We start from the raw sequence: 24813 nt of genomic DNA, 5'->3' as shown, positions 1-24813 counted from the left end.
TGACTTAATACAACAAGCTACAAGTTTAGTTATTCAACACTGCTGCCAAGCGGTTGTAAAGAATAAAGGGCTTTTCAATTTATTCTTGCTCCTGGCAAGACAATATGCATTTAGAATATTAGATTTAGAATACTTTCTCATTTTAACTGCTGAAACTACCCTTGAGCAGTGATTAATACTGAAGCACATATACATATTCAGAAACGCCAGTAGCACCATGTTAAAATGGCCACTCTTCTCAAATCTATAAACACCTCTGGTGTGTGCAGAATCCTAAATGCTCAGGGACGATTGGATAAAACGAGGAAAGGAAAACAGAGTAGGTGTGGGGGAATGGTATGATCATGGAGGAAATGAAATATTTTAGCACTCTATTCCTCTGACATGTCCAGCTGTGCAACATTTGATGAGGATAGATCACAGTGTGTGTTTTCATTATTTAAAAAAATGATGCACAGGGATGCTCTGGTTTCATCACAAGAACATGAGGCTTGCTTCTATGTTGACCTAACCACATGTCAATGTGGCTTTAGCGATCGTGGATCTAATCCTTTAATATGGCATGTGAGGATGTGGAAATCACATGCAGTAATTCAGTTGGTCGAATTCTACGGCTGATTTTGTGTCTTTTCTTTACTCTCTGGGGTTTTTTTTTTTTTGGGGGGGGGGGGGGGGGTAGTGCTGGAGGACTGCATATCGCTAGCCCTGGAGCCAAAGACGTTGGAATCTACAGGTGCACAGCAAACAATGAGTTGGGATCTGATTCTGAAACAACGCAGGTGTTATTGGCTGGTGAGTTAAAATATATTTACACACACTCTATACAAATTCATACAATCTATGTTTTTGCTGTAATTGTCTGACATCTTTCTTTTCTTTGCACAGAACACCCCACTATCATGGCTTCGTGGAAAAACATATCCGAGCTGCACAGTGACAATCTGAAAGTGGTAGTAGGAGGCAAAATAAGAACTCCTATTGGTGTCAATCTCACTTTGGACTGTCCAGTTACAGGTCAGTAAGAATGGCATTCTATTTAGGTACATATTAAAGGTGTGTAGCACTCCTTCCAAAGTGAAATAATGCCTGTCTCAGCATTTCCTTAACAATGAGCAATTGTGCAATCAAGTGGTCTAATTAAATTAAAATGGACTATACAATGTTATTCTGAATTTATACTCTATGGACAAAAGTACTGGGACACCTGACCTTTCCTGCCATATGAAATTCTTTTCTTCTACCCCAAAGCTGGAGGCACACAATTGTATAGGATGTCTGCTAAATGCCACAAATGTAAATGTTAATGTCTTTTGATGCGATATAATAACAATTTGTGTTGATCTTGAACTTGGAAAACAGTGCCTAGTGACTGGTTTACATGGTTTGGTGAGAAAGATCTTGAGAGACCTGCTATAGAACTCTGACCTCAACCCTACTGAACATTTTTGGAAAGAATTGAAACACTGACTGCACCCGAGGCCTCCTCACCTCACCTACATCAGTACCTTACTTTGCTCACACCCTTTTGGCTGATGAACACATAAACACAGTCCAAAATCTAGTGGAACATCTTCCCAGAAAAATGGAGGGAAATATAATTGAAAATTCGGACTACATGTGGACTGCGATGCTCAAAAAGCACATACCGTACTTATGACCAGGTGTATATACACTGCCCAAACAAATTAAAGTAACACTTTATTATCAGAGTATAGCTTCAAGCCAATTAAACTTCTGGGATATTAATATGGTCATTTAAGTAGCAGAGGGGTTTTTTAATCAGTCTGAGCTGCTTTGGTGTTATTGAAATTAACAAGTGCTCTAGAGGGGCAGTGAGATGACCTCCAAAACAGAAATGGGTTTACAGATGGAGGCCACTGAAATGTTTTCCCTCCTCGTATTTTGTGACTGTTTTTCACTAGTTTTGCATTTGACTTGGGTCAGTGTCACCACTGGTAGCATGAGATGATATATGGATCCTAGTAAAGGTTGCACAAGCAGTCCTCCAGGTTGCCACATCACTACGTGCCATTGCCAGAAGGTTTGCCATGTTTCCCAGCACAGTTTTAGAAGCATGGATGAGATTCCAGGAGATGGACAGTTACTCTAGGAGAGCTGGACAGAGTCATAGAAGGTCTTTGCACAGACCTCTACAGGCTAGAAAAGGGCACCCTGGCTGCTATTAGGTATTTTTATGAAATCCTTGGACCTACTGTCAGACCCTATGCTGGTGCAGTGGGTCCTGGATTCCTCCAGATGCACTACAATGCCCGGCCTTGTATGAAGGCTTTTCTTATAGGATGATGAAATTGATACCACTGCCTAACCCCCATTCTCTCCTGACCTAAATCCAATAGAACACCTCTGGGACATTATGTTTCAGCCCATCCAACGTAGCCAGGCTGCACCTTAGTCTGTCCAGAAGCTCAGTGATGCCCTGGTCCAGATCTGAGAGGAGATACCTTAGGACACCATCTGCTGTCTCATTAGGAGCATGCCCCGGCATTGTCAGGCATTCATACAAGCACTACAAGCACATGGGAGCCATACAAATTACTGACTACCATTTTGAGTTGCTTCAATGAAATTTCGGAATAGCCCGCCACATGATTTCTTTACTTTGATTTTCAGGGGTGTCTTTGAATTCAGCCCCCTGTAGGTTCATAGTTTTCATTTTATTTCAAACTTTGTGGCATCCTTTCATTCCTAACACATTACCTAGTCCATATCAGTATAGGTATCTGGCATGATTATTTTTTTAATTCGGAATGGTCACACCTCCTTTACTAGTACCAAGAATAGAGAAATACTGTAACATGCTTTTGCCATGAGTGAAAAGCCTTCCATTGCCAAAGTGGTGTTTTTTCTCCTTCTGTATAAAAAACACTCAACATTCCAGTGTCATCTTTATTCCCTATTTTTGCTCAACAGAAGGCAAAAAACTGCCCTCTCGCCTGTCACACAAACTTTGGAAGCGGTTTAAATGCATGGCATGTCTGTGAGAGATGCAGTGCCCTGTTTCTAAATGTTTTCCACAATTAATGGCTCTTGTCCTTGGAGCAGAGCGTAGCGGTAGTGAAAGATTCGGCTAATTAGGGAGAAACGTTGTGTAAAGTTAACCAGAGTCTCAGGATGCCGGCCTTCTGCTACGGGATTTATGCCGTTCCTCATCATTTACCGATGCTAATTTACTGTAGCAGAGCTACAGTAGAGCTACACGTTTTGTACATAAGTCTCAGTTTGTTTTTTTGGGGGGTTTTTTGTCAAGGCTTTTTATTGCAAGTAGTCAAAGGTGAAGGTTTATGGGGTTTAAAGCCCTGGATAGGATCCAAAATCCTCTGAGCACCTTTTCCAAAATGTAGCCCTATTTTATTTCGTCATGTTTGTCACCTGCAGCTTATTCCATTAAATGAATGACAAAGTGGTTCAGGAATCTAATTGGTGAAGGTGAGGGATGAGGTTGTAAGGGCTGTACGGATGGATTGGTTTGTAACTGACCTAGATCATCATAGGTTCCCTTTTAAGTCTGGTTCCTCAAGGTTTCTTCTGTGTATCGTCTGCAAGAGTTTTCCTTTACCACTATTACCTCTGGCTTGCTCATTAGGGATAAACTACACGGATTGCGTTATTTTACGTTTAAAATTTGTTTTCTTAAACTAAATATTTCTCCTTTGTGACAACATCCAATGTAAAAAAAAACAGCTATATTTTAGTTAAATTGAATAAAACTTTATGTAACATTATTTACATGCCATCTATTTTTAATGAAAATTATTACCTAACTATTGCATCCCATCATGAGTTCCTAAGTTTATAAGAATTATTCTCTTGTAATGTGTCAGCCAGTAGGAGAGCAAAAGTCTGGGTTTGATAATTCAAGAGTTTATTTTCATACAGCAGGAAACAGTTACACAATGCAATGAAATTCTTTCTCTGTAAACCCTCATAGCAGAGAAAAAGAGGTATAAAAAATGTACTAATGCAATGTTGAAATTTTATTGTTACTTCCACTGCATGAACTTCTGTAGCTAAAAATCAAAACCGATGAAGTGACTTAAGCAAATTTTCACACTGCTGTTATCAGGATAGAACTTTTAAAACATGACAAATGTCAGTGGGAAATAATAATGAATTAGAATCAATCAGAAATTGTAAGAAATATTTTTTTGCTATAAAAATTATACCAAATACAAGCTGACGAAGTCTATTTCTATACAATTTCATGCATTTTAAGCATTCTAAAAAAAATCAGTTGAAACAAGCAAAATTATCCGCTAATATAAAAAGGCTAGTACAAGCTAGAAATAAGATCAAAATCTAGCAATATGCTTAATAATCCTATATTTGTTAATATACAATCTAAAAAAAAAAAATAATAATTTGTTGGGTTTCCCTATATTCAAGATATTTTCACGTGCAACAATTGAATTTTCGCAGTGCAACTTTAAAAAAACTAAACAAAACACAAAATGAGCTTAACTTCAACTTAGCGTTCTTGCATGAGTAGCAAAAGGTCCTTACATGGATAGTAAGGTAGGTGTGTGTGTGTGTGTGTGTGTGTGTGTGTGTGTGTGTGTGTGTGTGTGTGTGTGTGTGTGTGTGTGTGTGTGTGTGTGTGTTAGGTGTGTTACTAAAAGCCTCTTGCATCACTCTTTATTATAGCTCAAGTCATTAGCCATAATGACCTTTCTCTCTTTTCTAAAAGAAATCACCTGCTCTATGACTATATCACCCAGAAGATTGCAGTATTACAATAGTGCCCCCTGGTGAGCACAGGAGCAATACTTAAGCAAAGAAAATACCATTAAAAAAAAAAATTTATAATAATTTAATGACTATATTAAGCCATTTTGTATGAACGAATATCTCATTTATTTTGTAAACGTGTGCTTAAGCTAGCATATTGTGCATCAGTATGGAAATATCTGCCGGTATTGTTCCCCTCCTGAGGGCTGCAGTATGCTCAGCAATATGTCAAGGCTAATGTCTCCCCTTTGTAAAATAAGGCGGCTGTAAAGCTCAGACTCATGCAATGTGCTACTCATTACCTCAGAAGGGGATGTGTCTCAAGGGAGTAGACTGTAGTGAAGCAATTTGCATTCATTATGCCCATTTGTACGAGTAATTTGTGGCGGTCTGCAGGCCTCGCGCTACTCTGATCCATCCTACAAATCACCGTTTAGTCTGCTCTTGTAAATGGCCGCTACTCTAACCCCTTCCGATTCATATATTTGACAGCATTTCTGATCCTAGATCACGTCTCCTCAATAATCTTCTAGGATGTGCTTCGGAAATTGGCTCTTTCCAGACCAAAGCTTTGGTAAGTAAGGGTCCTTTAGTGCTTTAATCCTCTTCCACTTCATAAAAGACCTAAATGTCACAAATATTCATGTAAAAAAAAAAAAGAGCTCTAAGCATATAAAGGAACTTTCTGCGATAGTGTGCAGTGTGCTCTTTTCACTGTCTAAAAATGTAATCAAAAGCGTAAGAGGGATTTGTAAAGGAAAGGGTGGGACTTCTCGTTCTTTATTCGTTTAATCTCTGATCTGATTCCACTTGTGAGCTCAAAGACCGTCATTAACTTGTATGACCTAAAATGTAGTTTTAAAAGAGGTTTTCTCCATTTTGCCAGGTTAGTTCATGGTAATCCTGCTAGAATACAATAACCCATAATACTTTGTTACAACATCTCAAGTTTTTGATACAACACTCTTTCTTTTGCTAAAAGTGGGCCAATTTAGTACATCATAATTTGGTCATTTTCCTTGAAAAACTGCTCCAGATCTATAATTTTATGGGAGGAATGTCATGGGCACAGCTATTATATATTTTATATATATAAAAAGTTATTTTACTGGTTCTTTATAGAATTTCGCCATACAAAAAGGTCAAACTTTTTCTCAAGACATTTCTTTATTGACTGGATTTGTGCTTTGGGTAGTTATCATGTTGGCCCAGCAGATTTTGTTTCAAAATGCAATTTTAAGTTATATTAAGTACCTTTTAAATGCAGATGTGGACTAAATACACAAACCCCTTACTTGAGTTAAAGTAGAGGTAAAATATGTCTCCAGTAAAAGTAAACGTGCGCCCTTTAAACTTTAACTTGAGTAAAAGTACAAAAGTATTCACCTTTAAACGTACTTAAGTATCCAAGTACTACGATTTATTATGGCTATAATGTATTATCATTTTTATCCTTCCTTTAGCCTTCAAATGTATTTCAGGACTGATTTTACAAAATGTGGTTAAGTAAAAATGAAGATGTTCGACTGTGAAATGTAGTGAAGTTAAAGTAAAAGTCTCCCCAATTGGAAATACTTCAGTAAAGTATTACATTTGTCATATTTTTGTGACATATACTTTGTTACTGTCCACCACTGATTAAAAGACACCGAACATTGACAGTGAATAACTGGAAAAAAATGTCTGTGATCAGATTACGTTCTTGGCTCTACATTGACGTTTTTGGCTCTACCAGTACAACTTGTATAAGAATTCAAACAGGAGAGGAGGTGTTAGCAGACTGTGATGTGAAATCAAATGGTAGCAGAAGCATATTGGTTGTGGGGTTGTTTTGGAACAGGAAAGTTCGGAAAGTCATTCTGGATGAACGGAATACTAAACCAATATGGCTACGATTCCATACTACAACTCCATGCTTTTCTATCTGGACTGTGGCTAATTGAAAATGACTCACAATTCAACTAGACAATGAGCTGAATCAAACCCTGTAAGCATTATTCAGAGGAAAAACAGTCAGCTAAGGTGTTATCTCTCATGGAATGGCCTGCCCAGTCAACACATTTAAATCCTACTGAACTGCTCTGGGATGCACTGGATTGCAATGTCAGATGGAAAATTCTGACTAGTGAAGAAGACCTCTGGCAAGTTTTGCAAAGTATTTTAGAATCATGTTTGGAGAAAAAAACTATTCGGATGGTAAGTGTGTGTAAAACTGCTTCTTCTTCTTCTTCTTCTTTCGGCTGCTCCCATTAGGGGTCGCCACAGCGGATCATCCGTCTCCATACCACCCTGTCCTCTACATCTGTCTCTTTCACACCAACTACCTGCATGTCTTCCCTCACCACATCCATGAACCTCCTCCTTGGCCTTCCTCTTTTCCTCCTACCTGGTGGCTCCATCTTCAGCATTTTTCTACCAATATAATTCGTGTCCCTTCTCTGCACATGTCCAAACCATCTCAATCTCGCCTCCCTCACCTTGTCACCAAAACATCCTACATGTGCTGTCCCTCTAATAAACTCATTTCTAATCTTGTCCATCCTCGTCACTCCCAACGAAAACCTTAACATCTTCAGCTCTGCTACCTCCAGCTCCCTCTCCTGTCTTTTACTCAATGCCACTGTCTCTAATCCATACAACATCGCAGGTCTCACCACAGTCCTATAAACTTTCCCTTTCATTCTTGCAGATACCCTACTATCACAAATCACTACTGTCACTCTTCTCCACCCACTCCACCCTGCCTGCACTCTTTTCTTTACTTCTCTAACACACTCTCCATTACTTTGCACTGTTGACCCCAGGTACCTGAATTCCTCCACCTTCTCCACCTCTTCTCCCTGCAACCGCATCACTCCACTGCCCTCCCTCTCATTCACACACATGTACTCTGCCTTACTCCTACTGACTTTCATTCCCCTTCTCTCAAGCGCATATCTCCACCTCTCCAGGCTCTTCTCAACCTGCTCTCTACTCTCACCACAAATCACAATATCATCTGCAAACATCATAGTCCAGGGAGACTCCTGTCTGACCTCGTCCGTCAACCTGTCCATCACCACTGCAAACAGGAAAGGGCTCAGGGCCGATCCTTGATGCAGTCCAACCTTCACCCTGAACCAGTCTGCCGTACCTACTGCACACTTCACTGCCGTCACACTGTCCTCATACATGTCCTGCACCACCCTCACATACTTCTCTGACACACCTGACTTCCTCATACAATACCACAACTCCTCTCTCGGCACCCTGTCGTACGCTTTCTCTAAATCCACAAATACACAATGCAGCTCCTTCTGTCCTTCTCTATACTTCTCCATCAACATCCTCAAAGCAAATAAGGCATCTGTGGTGCTCTTCCTCGGCATGAAACCATACTGTTGCTCACAGATGGTCACCTCTTCTCTCAGCCTGGCTTCCACTACTCTTTCCCATAACTTCATGGTGTGACTGATCAACTTAATTCCCCTGTAGTTACTGCAGGTCTGCACATCTCCCTTATGTTTAAAGATCGGTACCAGCACACTCCTTCTCCATTCCTTAGGCATCCTCTCCCCTTCCAGAATCCTGTTAAACAATCTGGTTAAAAACTCCACTGCCATCTCTCCTAAACATCTCCACGCTTCTACCGGTATGTCATCTGGTCCAACCGACTTTCCATTCTTCATCCTCTTAATCGCTGCTCTCACTTCCTCCTTACTAATCCTATCTACATCCTGCTTCACCAACTCCACATTCTCCAACCTTCTCTCTCTCTGATTTTCCTCATTCATCAGCTGCTCAAAATACTCCCTCCATCTTCTCAACACACTCTCCTCATTAGTCAACACATTTCCCTCTCCATCCTTTATTGCTCTAACTTGCAGTACATCCTTCCCAGCTCGGTCCCTCTGCCTGGCCAATCGGTACAAATCCTTTTCTCCTTCCTTAGTGTCCAACCTCTTATACAGCTCCTCATATGCCTTTTCCTTGGCTTTCGCCACATCCCTTTTTACCTGCTGCCGCATCTCCTTGTACTCCTGCCTACTTTTCTCATCACTCTGTCGATCCCACTTCTGTTTTGCCAACCTCTTTCCCCTAATGCTCTCCTGCACTTCCTCATTCCACCACCACGTCTCCTTGTCTTGCTTTCTATTTCCAGATGTCACACCAAGTACGTTTCTAGCTGCCTTCCTCATCGCTCCTGCAGTAGTTGCCCAATCATCCGGCACCTCTTCACCACCACCAAGCCCCTGTCTGACCTCTTCCCTGAACCTCACACTACACTCTTCCTCCTTCAGTTTCCACCATCTTATTCTTCTTTCAATCCTTACTTTCCTCCTCTTCTTCTTCGCCTCCAAAACCATCCTACAGACCACCATCCGATGCTGTCTAGCTACACTGTCCCCCGCCAACACCTTACAGTCTCCAATCTCCTTCAGGTTGCATCTCCTACACAGAACATAATCCACCTGTGTGCACCTTCCTCCACTCTTATACGTCACCCTATGATCCTCCTTCTTCTTAAAATACGTGTTCACCACTGCCATTTCCATCCTTTTAGCAAAATCTACCACCATCTGCCCTTCCACATTCCTCTCCTTGAAACCATACCTACCATCACCTCCTCATCACCTCTGTTCCCTTCACCTACATGCCCATTAAAGTCTGCCCCAATCACCAATCGTTCTTTCCTAGGTACACCATCTACCACTTCATCTAATTCACTCCAGAATCTTATCTTCTCCTCCATCTCACAGCCAACTTGTGGAGCATAGGCACTGATGACATTTATCATCATCCCTTCAACCTCCACCTTCACGATCATCACCCTATCAGAAACTCTCTTCACCTCCACTACACTCTTACTGTACTCTTCCTTCAGAATCACCCCTACACCATTTCTCTTTCCATCCACACCATGATAAAACAGTTTAAACCCACCTCCAATGTTCCTGGCCTTACTCCCTTTCCACTTGGTCTCCTGAACACACAGCATATCTACCTTTCTCCTCTCCATCATATCAGCTATCTCTCTCCCTTTACCCGTCATAGTACCAACATTTAAAGTACCAACCCGAACCTCTACTCTCCTACACTGCTCCTTTTCCCGCCGTCTCTGTAGACGTCTTCCTCCTCTCCTTCTCCTCCTTCGGCCAACAGTAGCCCAATTTCCACCGGTACCCTGTCGGCTAACGATACCTGTGGCGGTCGTTGTTAACCCGGGCCTCGACCGATCCGGTATGAAATTTTCATTTGTGATCCGCATATTTGATTTGGCACATGTTTTACGCTGGATGCCCTTCCTAACGCAACCCTCCCCATTTACCCGGGCTTGGGACCGGCACTAAGAGTGCACTGGCTTGTGCCCCCCTAATGGCTGGGTTTGCCCCCCTAATGGCTGGGTTGTGTAAAATTGCTATTGATGATAAAAAAGGATTTTTCAATGAAAATAAAATTTAACAATTGTACATTTATATATTTGTTTGGAGAGCGGTGGTAGCCTATTGGTTAAGCTTTGGACTTTGGATTTAGGGGTTGTGGGTTTAAGTCCCAGCCATACCAGGCTGCCACTATTGGGCCTGATATTATGCCAATATTTAGAAATCACGGTAGCCGATGGCTGATATGTTTGCCTGATTTTCCAGCAGTTTGGCTGACAGGTAATTAATAAGACTCTCCAAATGTTATTTCCATTCTCTCTCCAAATGTTATTCCCATTCTCTCTCCAAATGTTATTCCCATTCTCTCCCCAAATGTTATTTCCATTCTCTCCCCAAATGTTATTCCCATTCTCTCCCCAAATGTTATTCCCATTCGCTCTCCAAATGTTATTCTCATTCTCTCAGCATGAATTATATATTATATAATAATTATATGAGGCTAGATTAAAAAGGAATGATAAAATCTTAAAGCCCGGGACACACCAAGCTGACGGTCAGCCATTGGGTAATGTCAAGTGGTTTTTGAGTGTCGGTCAGCTTAAATTTTTTTCCACACCGTTGGCTCGAGTCAGACTGCATTAGCTGTTTTTCATCTGATTCTGCATGTTGAGCATCGGCAAAGAGAACTCTGATTAGCTATTTAGCTAAGCACAGGAGAAAAAATGGAACACGCTTGTCATTTATTATCTTTTCTTTACAACTTAGCATATATTATTGAAAAGTACATGAATTCATTAGTAATGATTATGGCAGGTATAAATGCTGCTCACTTTATATATATATATATATATATATATATATATATATATATATATATATATATATATATATATATATATATTATATATATATATATATATATATATATATATATATATATATATATATATATACAGTTTAACTCATCTGTTTTTTCTTGTTTGGATGCGGAATACAGATTTCTGTCACCTGCTGATATGGGAAAGTTATGTTCTCTTATGTAAGCACAGAACCTACACACATGGTTTGGTGTGTCAGAAGCGCCTGCTCAATAATTGGCCTAATTCGCAGAACAATTGGCCGATGCCAATTAATTAAAAAAATCAATTGGTAGACCTCTACTAACAAGCCAACCCTGTAACGAAACTGCTACGGAAACGGCAAGTTACCCATCCAGTCCTTGTATCTCTAAATGTGCTATATGTGTGTGTATATATATATATATATATATATATATATATATATATATATATATATATATATATATATATATATATATATATATACACACACACACACACAAGAGCCTGTTGTCTAATGCAATGGTCCCCAACCCCTTGTCAATTAGTACCGGGCAGCACAGAAATAATACATAACTTACATTATTTCCGTTTAATTTATTATCTGATTCTGAACAATGTTTTATTTTGGAAAATTACTGGATTCACTTAGCCACATCTGTCTATGACTCACTCCTTAAGCATTTCATGATGCCTCTGTCACATGTCTTACCTCCATTCTCTACCTTCTTAAAGGGGCTAACACAATACATTACTGCTAAATTTAAATCCCTATGCTAGCAAAATGAACAAAAAAAAACCACACTGGATTAATGTTTATTTTATTTAGAATATACAGGTCCCCTGGTGGTCTAGTGGTTAAGATGCAGCGCTCCCACCGCTGCGACCCGGGTTCGATTCCCAGTCAGGGAACCATCCCCAGCCACTCTTAGTGCCGGTCCCAAGCCCGGATAAATTGGGGAGGGTTGCGTTAGGAAGGGCATCCAGCGTAAAACATGTGCCAAATCAAACGTGCGGAGGATCCGCTGTGGCGACCCCTAACGGGAGAAGCCGAAAAGAAACTTTTATATTTAGAATATACCAGTTTTTACGCTGGTTGTATCATTTTATTTTGTTGTATTATTCCACCACACCTTAAATGCCGGTCCGTGAAAATATTGTCAGATATTAATCCGGTCCGTGGTGCAAAAAAGGTTGGGGACCACTGATCTAAGGTAGGGAGAGACCAGTACTTGTCAAATATTTCTGCAGCTTTTTTAATGTTGCTTCAAGGACTCTTGGCTGCCTCCTGGCTAATTTTTGATCTTGTTGTTTGACCAATTATGGAGGGACATCCTGTTCTTGGTTACATCATTCTGGTGCCTCGTTTTCTTTACTTGCTAATGATCGCCTAGTTTCCATGGTACAGCTAATGTTTAAAAAACTTGTTTGTACCCCTCTCCTGATCCTGATACATGCTTTCTGGAATCTTCACAGACCATGCCTGTGATTTTTACTGACCATGAGTGATCTTTAGATTTCCTGTTTAATTAGCATTACTTAGTTTATGGCAGGTGCATTAGAGTTACTCTTGGACTATATAGAAATCTCATACACCATGTGCTTTTTTTTTTACTTTGGGTTTTGCTGTTGCTTTATCACATTGAAGATGAATATGAGGGTCTTGGTTTCATATTTTGAAACATCACAAAAACCTGGAAATTTTTGTGAACTGTAATCCTCTGTATGTGCTCAATACAATGGGCAAAATTTTGATGTTTTGACTCAAAACCTATGCTCTACAGACAGACCTTATTTTCTCCCCTGTCTCATTCTGTAAAGTAAATATACGCTGTCTGCAAGCTGTCTCGACTACTTAGTCTACACACAGCAGCTGTTTTGGCTTGATTAGAAGCAAAACAGCTATAATAATTACATGCCAGTGTGATTTCACTGATTGGAAGTGATCTTTGTGCTTTTCTTGGAGCAGGTGTTCCTCAGCCGAGTGTAAGCTGGCACCGTTTAGAGGGCAAGCTGAGTGCCAACATTATTTCACTCTCAAACGGGTCTCTGCTTCTTCACAATCTCACGCTTCAAGACGATGGCACCTACAGCTGTGTAGCATCCAACCCCATCGGCAAGGCTTCAGCCTCCAGCAGGATCCACATAGCTGGTAAATGTTTCACCACAGTTGTTATTATTCGGTTCTTCTGTTGAAGGAGAAACCTCACACACACACACCCGACAGACTTTCACACACGTATATGCAAATAGCAGTGACGGGCCGTGTATGTATTTTACACCTAGGCCTTTAGAGATGTCCTTCCTGAATCTGTCCACCACTTAATATCAGCATTGTGAGGCCACGGCTATAAAAAGCATCAATATTATAGAGAAATGCAGCATAACAGAGCACAGCATCACAGACAGGTATCTCATAATTAACACAATTTAACAAGTCTCCTTTCACTGTAGCCACAGCTGCTACGCCCACATATATCAGCTGTAACTGAAGCATCAATATCAACCTTAAAAATTATCTCAGCTTTTTACTTATTAATAAATAAATAAATTAATTAATTAATTTATTTTTATTTATAGTGCAGAACATAAACAGCAATACTTTTCCCCTTTTTTACATTTTAGAATATGTACATAATGCAAACACACTATTAAATAAATCAATAAATTAATCAATTTATTCATGGGAGGGGTCAAATTTATGTTTTATAATTAAATTTACCTCAGGTTTTTTGTGCATTACGGTTTTTCTCAGGGATTTAAAATTAAGGTAAATTTTGTGTTTTTGTGCAAATTCTATTGAGCTTGTGCAATTTGTACACAAGCAGGTGTGTAGTTTAAACCATGTGAAAAACCAGAGGAAACTGGAGCAAACCAGAATTCAGAACCTGTAAAACATCTATACAACCATGTGTAAAAAATGTATACAATAATGTATGAAACATATATGCAAATGATTGTTAAAGTTAATGAAGTCTTTCTCTTTTTTCTTCCCCCACTCCTCACCTTCTATTATCATCCACATTCTGGTACAGCTTTTGCTTTCTGGAAATTTTTTATTCCTGTCAAAACTATTTGCCTGACTCAAGTGTTTATAAAGAAAAGCAATAGTGACATTTTAGTGTCAAGTGTAAATGTCAAAGTTGTTGTAAAATATGTAAAAATATCAAGTTGAAATTCGACATTACCCATGGGACCATGCAGATTTTGAGTTTTACTATGAGAAAGGAAATTGGTTTGTTTCTCTGCAATTGATCATAAGCAGGACTCATCCACAGCTGCAGAGTCCATAACTCATTTGCCTTAATGTCTACTATGAGCAGAATGGCGGTCACTATCACTTTCCAAGATAATGGAGCAAAGTGATTAGAGGAAATAATGAGACAGCGATTAGAGACAGCCCATAATACATATAATCATATATAATTGTCATCTAATGGTAGGAATTTATGTAATATCCTGTTAAAACAAATGCCCTGCCTTCTATTCCGCCTTTAACTTCGCTTTGCATTATTTTTATCTAAGTACTGTGAGTTCATTCAGCAACGATTTGGTGATATAATACAACCCAGATGAGTCGGACTTTTTCATTTTCTGATAACGACTTTGCAAATGGGACACCTATTGCTTAATTAGTTGTGGTGTAAAAACTACAGAAAAAAGACTACTGTTTTATGTGAAACTCAGAGTTAATAAATAAAATAAAATTGAAATATCTATGTTAAAATATTTAAGTGCAATATCTTACATATGTTAAATAATGAAAAGAGCTTACCACGAGTTCATTGTGCCTTGCATGACTAGCTAGTTTGTTTAGGAATTCTGTTAAATTATTAGCTGGTTAGCTAATATTTAATAGGTCATTTAGGAAGTTTGCTGAGTTACATTAGCAAGAGGAAAAACAATTTACAAAACAAAATGAGCTAGCTAATTTAACAAACTCATTTTTAAAGCGTAACTAGCTAGCTAATTTACAAAGAAAAAAATGTTAGCATAACTCTGCATACATCTTTAGATTTTATACACATTTTAAATCCTATCATTTAAACAAAATTGACAAAGTTGGAAATGAAACCCGTCCATGTGCTTTGCGTTAATTTTTTTTAATTATTAAAATTGAAAAGCAAAACGCAAAAGCAAAACGTATTTTATGATGCCTTTGTTGAGGAAAACTTTTTCAATTTGTGTAGTTTGAAAATGATTTTATTAAAGTGTAGAAAAAAGAATTGCACAATACCAAATATGATTAATATCCTAAAATGCACAATGATTTTAATCTAACAATCCTAGCCTGGAAGTAAATGTGAGTTCCATTTGCAGTCCTTGTATTAGGAAGAAATTTCCACTCTGGAGCCATTTGCACAAATGATGAATGATATGATTCAAACTCAAGCAACATTATTTAGACATTGCCAATCTAGCAGATCATGGGGTGGGGCAGAACTGGAAGGTGCAGGGTTGTTCTGTAATAAATGTTTAAAGATTTTGTGAATGGCATAACATTGTAAAACGAGGCCATGTGTCCGACTCCCATGTACTGTCATCTCTTGTTGCATTTTGGGAAATTTAGCAAGTTTTTTAACAAGTTTTTACTGTTAAACTACACTAATGTACTGTATGTCTATTGTTAAGTATAAGCAGAAGTCTAAATATACATTTATTGAGAGGAACAAAAAAAATTCAATATGATGATTGTGAATGTATTTTTATTTTCTTTGTAGATGTCAGTGGGACAGCATCTAATGAGAAGAGCTCCTTGTTGAAAAATGTGAACAGGAAACGAGTTGTGATGGCCTCCCGCACAGGAACAGTCATCACAGTCAAACCTGGGGACATCCTGAGGATTGGTAAAGTGATATTACTGATAGAAATGACTGTGTGTGAGGTTGTGTATGTTTGTGTCTGTGTTGAAGCAATACTATAAGTCATTACCGGTCAGACTGATAGGAAGGGTGGATTATTAGGTCTGTGCTTTGATGAAAGATCCTGCTTTCACATTTAGGTGGGTCGAGCCGGCTGACCTATAGATATTTCTATTATTGGCTTTAGGTTTAATGTATGGCTATAAAAAATGCACATTTTAATATTGATAAAAACAATTAGGAAATAGACTTAAGGAGAGATAGTAGGTGAATGGTTTAAGGCTCTGGGTCACTGATTGGAAGGTCAGAGTTTCAAGTTCTTTCAAGAAGGGGTCCTCAAACTTTTTTCTGTAAGGGCCAAATAATTTTTTCCTTCTTTAATGGCGGTCTGTAAAAGAAAACTACATGGGCCGGAGTGACTACTGTTATTATTGTGGAGATTTTATTATTATTTTAAATGTATTTATTATGCCTTCTAATGCTAGATTTGTTTCTTTAGTTATATACCATACAGACAAATGAGCTTACTTTTGTAAGAGATATGTAGGCTATTAAAATAACATTATTAATATCATAATTTTTTTTATATTCATTACTATTGAAATCAAAACAATTACATTCATGGTATGTTGAAAGTACCATTGTGTCGGTTGGTAGGTGAATCTAACAAATAATTAGACTATGTTAATAACTAAGGGAAATTTTTGTTTAAAAGACAACCTTTATTATTAAATTCAGATATGAGTAAAACATATATTTCCAATTATATTTACAAAATATCTTGCTTGCATTGTTCAGAGTGCCATTCCAAATGTGGGGGCAGCCTGTATTTGGGCAGCCGGCTGTAGTTTGGGGTCCCTTGCCGTTAACCGTCAACGCTTCAGTGGTGCTGTGTCATGGCTGAACCTGCACTCTGACCCCAGCTCATAAAATCTTTTGGATATGCAAAGAAAGATTTTCGGTGCTGTAAAGTACATGTGACACCTTTTTATCACCTTGATAGATTTCTGTTAGATAACCAGACTCTCATTTACTCCAGTGGATCAAGTGGCTGCCATCAAATCACAAGATAGTTTAGGGTCTTGTAAAAGAGGTGAATTAGATCCTGAATGTCCAAAATTCTAAATGAAGTAAACCTTTATATTACTTTTCACTGCTTATTCCTGGCTTTCCTTAGGTTTTAGCACCCTATATTCATATTATGCTTAAAAAATTTAAATCTTATATTATTTCAACAACACAAGCATTACAGTACAGTATATTCACCAATGGTTTGCCATCTTTTGCATAATTTAAGCTGTTTTAGTCTTTATTCAGGCTGCAATTTTGGGAATTTAACATTTAATGGCACATGGTGTATCATTCAGTTTGACATCAAGGTTCATATTGTTCAAACAATTATTATTTAAACAGTGGCAGATTGTAAAATTACAATTTTTATGCCGTAGCTGCTGACTGTAATAACCTGCTTTTACCTGTAAATATCTGCCTTTATAATGAAAGTTTGGATCAGAATGAACATTGATCAGGCTCTTTTTTATGTTCACAGGTTGTCCAGTTGTCTCAAACCACCGGAAGCTCATTAAATGGTCTAATGAGAATCAAACCCTGAAGCAGACACCAGGCCTACACTACCGTGTGCTTGCTTCAGGTCGTATTCTGGAAGTGCACACTCTAAGCAGCAGGTTTGAAGGACACTTCGCATGCCAAACCCACACCAACAATCAAATGATCTCTGCCTGGATTCAAATCTTCTCAGAAGGTCAGTGTCTGTGTACACAAGTCTGTGGAACATAATAAATTGATTAAAAGAAAAGTTGGGAGAATAAATTAAAGGAATCACTTTCTGTACCCCTTGTGGTTTAGTAATTGGCCCATGAAGGCCTCTAACTCTTTTCTTTCCATTTAAAACACCTCATTTATCTCTCTCACACTTTTCTTGAAGATTTTCCCCACATCGTATTTTAACTGCACTTTTTCTGTTGTTCCATGCATGCAACTCAAACCGTATGTAGAGAGTGGTTAGTTTAAAACTAGAGCTGAACAGATTTTCTTGAAGCCTTACTGACATTTAATGTGCAGCAAATCTGATTCAAGCGTTTACTTGGAAACATTTTTCAGTCTATGCTGCCGATTAATTTGTAGGATACAATATTTTCATTTATATTTATGGTACTTAGCAGATGTCCATAGCCAGGGCGACTTGGGAGCTTGCCTGTTCTGGGGTTTGAACTCCGATGCTTTAACCACTGAGCTATCACTTCCTGCTTTATCACTGTATTACAGGCTTATTTTTTCTTATCTTGTATTTTTTACTTGTAGTTATTAGTAGTAGTTAATGCCGACCCCGCAAACACCACAAACCATCTAGAGACGTACCAGCACCATTTTGGATCCCACTTCATGTGGAGTTTGGACATTGGACCTCTTTGAGTGTTTAAAGGCTCTGGCATGGAGAAGCGGGTGTTGGATCTGTAATGATTGCAAATGTTGAGCTATTTTATGAGTTGCTCAGTATCTCCGGGTTCCATAATTTCAAATGACTGCATAAGACTGTAAAAAGGACATTACTCATAATATTACATTCCAGTGCTCATGTTGGTTCTCACTCTCCGGTGTTCTGTATTGTTTAAAGACTATAATCACACTCTTGATGTCACCGAAATGAGGATTGGTTTCCCTTTTGAGTCTGGCTCCTCTCAAGGTTTCTTCTTTATAACATCTAAGCGAGTTTTTCTTTGCCACAGTCACCATGGCTGCTCATCAGGGATAAATACACATCGTTTACCTTAACTTTTAAATTCTGTAAAGCTGCTTTGAGACAATGTCTGTTGTGAAAAGCGCTATAGAAATAAACTTGACTTATTAGTTTAAATGTTGTAAAATTACTAAAATATGGCCAAAGGTTTGTAAACATCTTATCATAATGCTTGCTAAATATGAAATTTCAGTATATACACATCTTAATTCCAAAAATAGTGGGATGCTGTGTAAATAAAAACAAAATGCAACGATTTGCAAATCTCAAAAACCCATATTTTATTCACAATAGAACATAGTAAGGATACAGTAACAACTGTTAAACTGAGGAATTGTACCATTATAAGAAAATCATGAACGTGATGGCTGCAACATGACTTACATTGCTCTTAATTATTTGCAAGTGTTCTACAACAGTCCTGGTTCCCCTTCGAGAACTCGAGCTGCATCTCATTCCCTCGGGGAACTTGGGTTAAGTTCGTAACCTAGAGATGATCTTCTTTGTTGCATTTTTTGTTTCATGATGCACCAAATGTTTTTAAAATGTTGAAAGGTCTAGACCAGGGGTCACCAACGTGGTGCTAAAAATAGCTGTTTCCTACTTTTTTAAATCATTGTTGATAATTATTATGAGAAATCATTAACATGATCAGTGTCTTCACATAGATGAATATCATTCATTATTAATAATAACATATAATAAAAGGTAAATTGAGCAAATTTGTTATTTCAGATCAAACTGAAAACTGTGTATCAAACTGGTATCCCTTCACTATAATAGGTACCCAAACAGTAGCTCTCAGTTTCAAAAAGGTTGGTGACCCCTGGTCTAGAATGCAGGCAGGCCAGTTCAGCACCTGGTCTGTTGTAATAGATACCAGTATGTGATTTAGCATTGCCTTGCTAAAATATGCAGGGCCTACCTTAAAAACTTTCAGTATTGAGTGTTTTCAAATGTGCAAGCGACCCATTTCATAGGCACTAATGCAGGCTTTTAAATTGAGCGCTAATAACAAGAGGATGCAGTGTCCATGGTTTCCAAAAAGAATTTCAACTATCATCTGACCACAGAAAGGTTTTCCAATTTGCTTCAGTCAATTTGAAATTAGCTTTGGCCCAGAGAAGACGGCAGCATTTTTTGGATCACCTTTTTTTGCATGATAGAGTTTTAATCTGCATCACAACACGGTGAGCTGTGTTCACTGACAGTGATTTCTAGACGTGTTTCCGAGCCCACGCAATGTTTTCCATTACAGTCTGTTTGTAATGCAGTACTGTCGGAGGGTCTGAAGATCACAAGCACCCAGTAATGATTTTCGCCTTTGTCCCTTGCACACAGAGATTTCTCCAGATTCTCTGAACTTTTTGATATTATGTACAGTAGATGATGAGATAATCAAAGTCTCTGCAATTTACTGTTGAGGAACATTAGTTTGAATTTTGTTCCACAATGTGTAGAGGCAGTTTTTTTGCAGATTGGTGAATCTCTTTACTTCGACATCTTTACTACTACAGACCTGTTGTCAATTAAGCTAATCAGTTACAAAATCTTCCTTTAGCTATTACTTTTTCAGTAACAATTACTTTTCCTGCCAACAATGTGTTGTTGCATCCAATTCAAAATGACATTTTTTCCTGAAAACGTTAATATTTCCTCGATTTAAACATTTAAAAACATTGAAAGTTTTCTGTTCTGTTGTGAACAGAATGTAGGTTTATGAGATTTGCAAATCTTGACAGTCTGTTCTGAGGTACATTTCACACAGATTTTGGGGGGGGATTGGGGTTGTAGTCTTCTTGTTTTACAGTAATAGCCTCCACTTTGCTGGAAAAGCTTTCTGCTAGATTTGAGTAGGGTTGAGGTCAGGGCTCTGTGCAGGACACTCACATTTTTCCACACCATCCTTGGCAAACACAGGGTTTGCTTTGTGAACAGGGGCATTGTCATGCTGGAACAAGTTTGGCCTTCTTAGTTCAAATGAAGGAAAATTGTAATGCTATAACATTCACAGACATTCTTTACAACTGTGTGCTTCCAACTCTGTGGCAAAAGTTTGGGAAAGAACCACATGTGAGTCTGGCACATATTTCATTTTTTGATGCAATGTGTATTTTTTTTCTTTATTGTTTGCAGAATTCGAGTGGCGTCTGAGTGAATGGAGTGTGTGCAGTGCGAGTTGCGGAAATGAAGGCTCTCAGAGCAGGAAAGTTCACTGCGTAAGTGGCAGTGGGCACGAGATGCCACCCTCGACCTGCCAACATCTTCCGAAACCCTCCTCTCTCACACGGCCATGTAACCTCCTCGACTGTCCTCCCAGGTACAGTAAACATTTCCTTTTGCCAAAGCAGCGTCTTTGTATAAAATACAGCTGTTATATACAGTCATGGAGTCTTTCTCATAACCAATAACAATGCATATGTGCATTTACAACAATAACATGTTCATCTCTTATGTAATTAGCTATTAATAGTGCTTCTTCCCCAATGCATTCATAGTGCATTATTATTAGTCTGTGTCATAGTAAACTACTATCAGAAGTTATTTATTTATAAATAAATACATTTGTTTTTAAAGTGGCGCTTGTAATGGTGTCTGCCAAATACTGCAAGTGTACATGATTCCGTTTCTAAAAAAAATATTTACCTAATTTACTGTACATTAAGTTTTAGACTATCTAGTGGCGATAAGCGGAGGCTGCAGACTACGTATCCCTAAACTTTAAAATTTTGACTTTTTCTTCTTTGCTTATCTTAATTTTCGTCACAATCTTCGCTTTCTGGCTTCGATTCGCCATCTAGCAGTTGCGTCTCGAGCTCGTATCTCAAGTTTTTGCTCGCGTATCAAAGCAAAAAATCGACCAAGTGAACGCTCGTATCTCAAAAAACTTGTATGTTAGGGCACTCGTATGTTGAGGTACCACTGTATATATATATATATATATATATATATATATATATATATATATATATATATATATATATATATATATATATATATATATATATATATATATATATATATGTGTGTGTGTGTATATGTGTATATATATATATATATATATATATATATATATATATATATATATATATATATATATATATATATATATATATATATACTGTCTATGTATGTTTTCTGGTCTCTTTAGACTCTTAAATTGTCCCAGTATTCAGGTCAGATACTCTGAATTTAATTTAACGTGTTCATTGTGATGACCGCAACATGCCTGACATTCCCAAGATCGGCTTCGAGATCAGCCTTGTCTCTGACCAAAATAAAATGCTTATTCAAGATGTCTGAATGAATTAAAACTTAAGTCAGTATTTAAGTAGCCATAAAATGTTTCCATTTTTATTTTGTCATTGGAATCATGTAAATACTGTTTGCAATCATTAGATTTTGTCTAGATCATATAGTACACAAGGAATGTGTTCATGCAAGTTTGTACAAGGTCATGCAAGTATTGCTTGTAATCATCCAGTTACACAAAGACTGAATTGACCAAGGACTGGAATTATGTGTAGTCCTGACCACAACACCCTCAGCCAAATTCAAGCTAAAATGTAGTGGCATACACATTCTGTCTTTAATAAATCCCCAGCAGATGATAGATGACTTTATAGATCTTAGACAGTGGTTCATATGCAGGCCAAACCTGAGAGCTACAGCTCAGACATAGCTGACCAACCTGTTAAAAAAACTCATCTGTCATCCCATTTTCACCTCAGCCTTCCCAGGGGGTTGGACAAACACTTCAGAGGCTCGTCAATCAAATAAAATGAGTCCATTGTGTTTTCTCACTTTTGAGAGATTATATCATGAAGTAGGAGTTCATCCAAAAATAAAATGCACTGTTTTCTTTTTACTCCAAATGTAGACAATCAATCATGAAGCTAATGTAGTTCTAAAGTAAAGTAATCTCAGCACTTCTCCTGATGATTATGCACAGTGAACTCAGTAAATTATTCCAGCTTCAAAATGGCTCCTATCTATTGTTTAATGTCTGTGATGTTCTTTTGTCATTTGGGTAACAGTGCCACATATTGCATAAGTACTCGAGTAATTCATGTAACATTAATCAAAGTTTTAAATCCAATACTAAGCATGGACGTTCAACTAGTTTTGAGGTATGGGGACCTAGACCATTGTGTCAATGTCTTCAAAATGGCTGTTTTTAAAGCGCTGACATAGCAGGCATCTGGACATTTTATTTAAAAAAATTTTTCTATGTACACTGTGATTTTCAGCTGTTTTCCCAAAAATGTCATCCACACAAGAGTTATTATTGTTTTTAAATTGTTATTATCAGGTTGTGTTTTTTGAGAGGGTTCTAATGTTAGTTTTCAGGTAGTTTTTTGCTGATGCGTATATAGTTATTGTTTTATCTTTCAAAAGTCTTTACTTTTAACTTACTTTTGGTACTTAGTTTGGGCAGGTGGTAGCTCAGAGATTAAGATGTTAAACTTCTGATCAGAAGGTCATGAGCTCAAATCTGCTAGGCTCTTGAGCAAGGCCCTTAACCAACCCTTAACTGTATATTTGTAAAAAAAACAAGATAATTGTAAGACTCTCTGGATATGAGCAAATGCCATAGATGTGTGATTTTAATTTCTAATATACGACAAAAGCCTTAATATTTGTAAATGTATATTTGACAAGACAGAATACCTAATCAAAAGACAAAAACGATCCAACATCTAAAAACCTACAAATAATCTCTGTTTAATTGGGCCGCCTTGACCTTTATTACTGCTCACAAATGCTATTAATTATGCAGTAGTTAACATTTATACCTTACCTCAAAAGGTAAGACTGAGTCTTCAAAAGTGGGAACATTGCAGCTTGTTTCTACACATCATACATATTTCATATATTTATCTCGTATAAAGACGCATTTGCTTCACTGCATCTTAAAATGTTCACCTCCAATACATTTTACACTGCCACCTACTGGTCATTTCTGATTCTGCAAAAAAATCTGACAAAAACTGTGTTGCTCACGAAAATTCTAGTTTAGTTTTCCTTCGTATTGTAGGTGGACATTATAGTTCCAGATAAGGTTTTTTTTTATTTGTATTAACGATAATTACCAGGTTCCACACGGAAACATCCAAAACATCCATATACTACGTATGCGTAAAAAGAACCAACTGCTGTTCATTTTCTTTTTGTGTCTTTGAATTGAAGCAATTATGAGTGAATATTCTGTTTCCTTTAAAAAAAATTTTATTATGTGATGTTAATCTCAAAACTGCATGACTGGGACAACAAACCGCAGTACATCATCCTCTTTTCTTTTTGACGTGTGACATGGCTATATTATTTTTTTCATAGAAATGTGCTGAGTTAAAGCACATGTAACAATTATTATTCTTTTTATCGCACTGAAATTATTGCACATATTTGCCCACGATATTAACAATATATAAAAGTGTGGCTTAAAGATCTATAACTATATCTATATTATCCTAGGAGTTATATAGTTTGATGGGCGTATGGAGTTATAAAAAAGATTTCACAAAAGATTGTGAAAATGAAACATTATCGAAGATGTCCAGATTCATATCGACTTAGCTTCAAATGAATATTTCCTTTTAGTTCCACCAGGTTGCACCAAAACATTTATAAATCATATATTATGTGGCACTTCAACCATTAAACTCCCTGTGTATTAGCCACCGACACAGAAACAATAACAATTAGCACTAAAAAACAACTCTAACCCAATTAGGTTCAAGGATTCAACAGCAAAGTAGTATAAATCATTCACTCTTTCACTTTTAGTAACTTCTTCGATTTATATTGGCAGGTGTGTGTGTTATCCAAAGCTTAACGCTAACGCTAAATATCAATCCATCGCAGGTCCACATACACATTAATACAGTTTCTCACAAAAGGTCAATTCATCTTAGTCCAGTTAACTGCATGTTTTTTGGGAGTTGGGAGGAAACCAGAGAACCCTGCTGAAAGCCACACAGACACAAGAAAACATGGCCAAACAGTTCACGCAGACAGTATCTGTAACATATATTGTGTATTCTCTGCTTCATCATATCAGACTCAAACTGTTATTGTCAATAAACCAAATGTTTTTGGGCAGAAAGGGTAAAAATGTGTTTTTCTGCGAAATTGTTTGACCAGAACCACTGTGTCAGATGCTTTTTAAATCTAAATGAAATCTCTAAATGGTCTGGATTAAATACAAGCCTAAATTGGATATGTGCTAAGAGTGTGTATTGTGG

General features: G+C 37.7%; 1 protein-coding gene across 1 annotated transcript in view; it reads left to right on the top strand.

Annotated features, from left to right (window-relative positions):
• Positions 1-24813, top strand: part of adamtsl3 (ADAMTS-like 3) — a 208775-nt gene that overhangs the window by 174511 nt on the left and 9451 nt on the right. Inside the window, exons 22-27 of the mRNA XM_083558990.1 lie at positions 680-792; positions 886-1014; positions 12918-13100; positions 15670-15795; positions 17360-17572; positions 20705-20888. Of these exons, the coding sequence (XP_083415116.1) occupies positions 680-792; positions 886-1014; positions 12918-13100; positions 15670-15795; positions 17360-17572; positions 20705-20888 (948 nt within the window). The remainder of the gene's footprint in view (positions 1-679; positions 793-885; positions 1015-12917; positions 13101-15669; positions 15796-17359; positions 17573-20704; positions 20889-24813) is intronic.

Source organism: Silurus aristotelis (genome assembly GCF_946808225.1).
Source record: "Silurus aristotelis genome assembly, chromosome: 13".
Taxonomy (NCBI): Eukaryota; Metazoa; Chordata; class Actinopteri; order Siluriformes; family Siluridae; genus Silurus; species Silurus aristotelis.
Note: the sequence above shows the minus strand (reverse complement) of the source record. Positions and strands in the feature narration are given on the sequence as shown.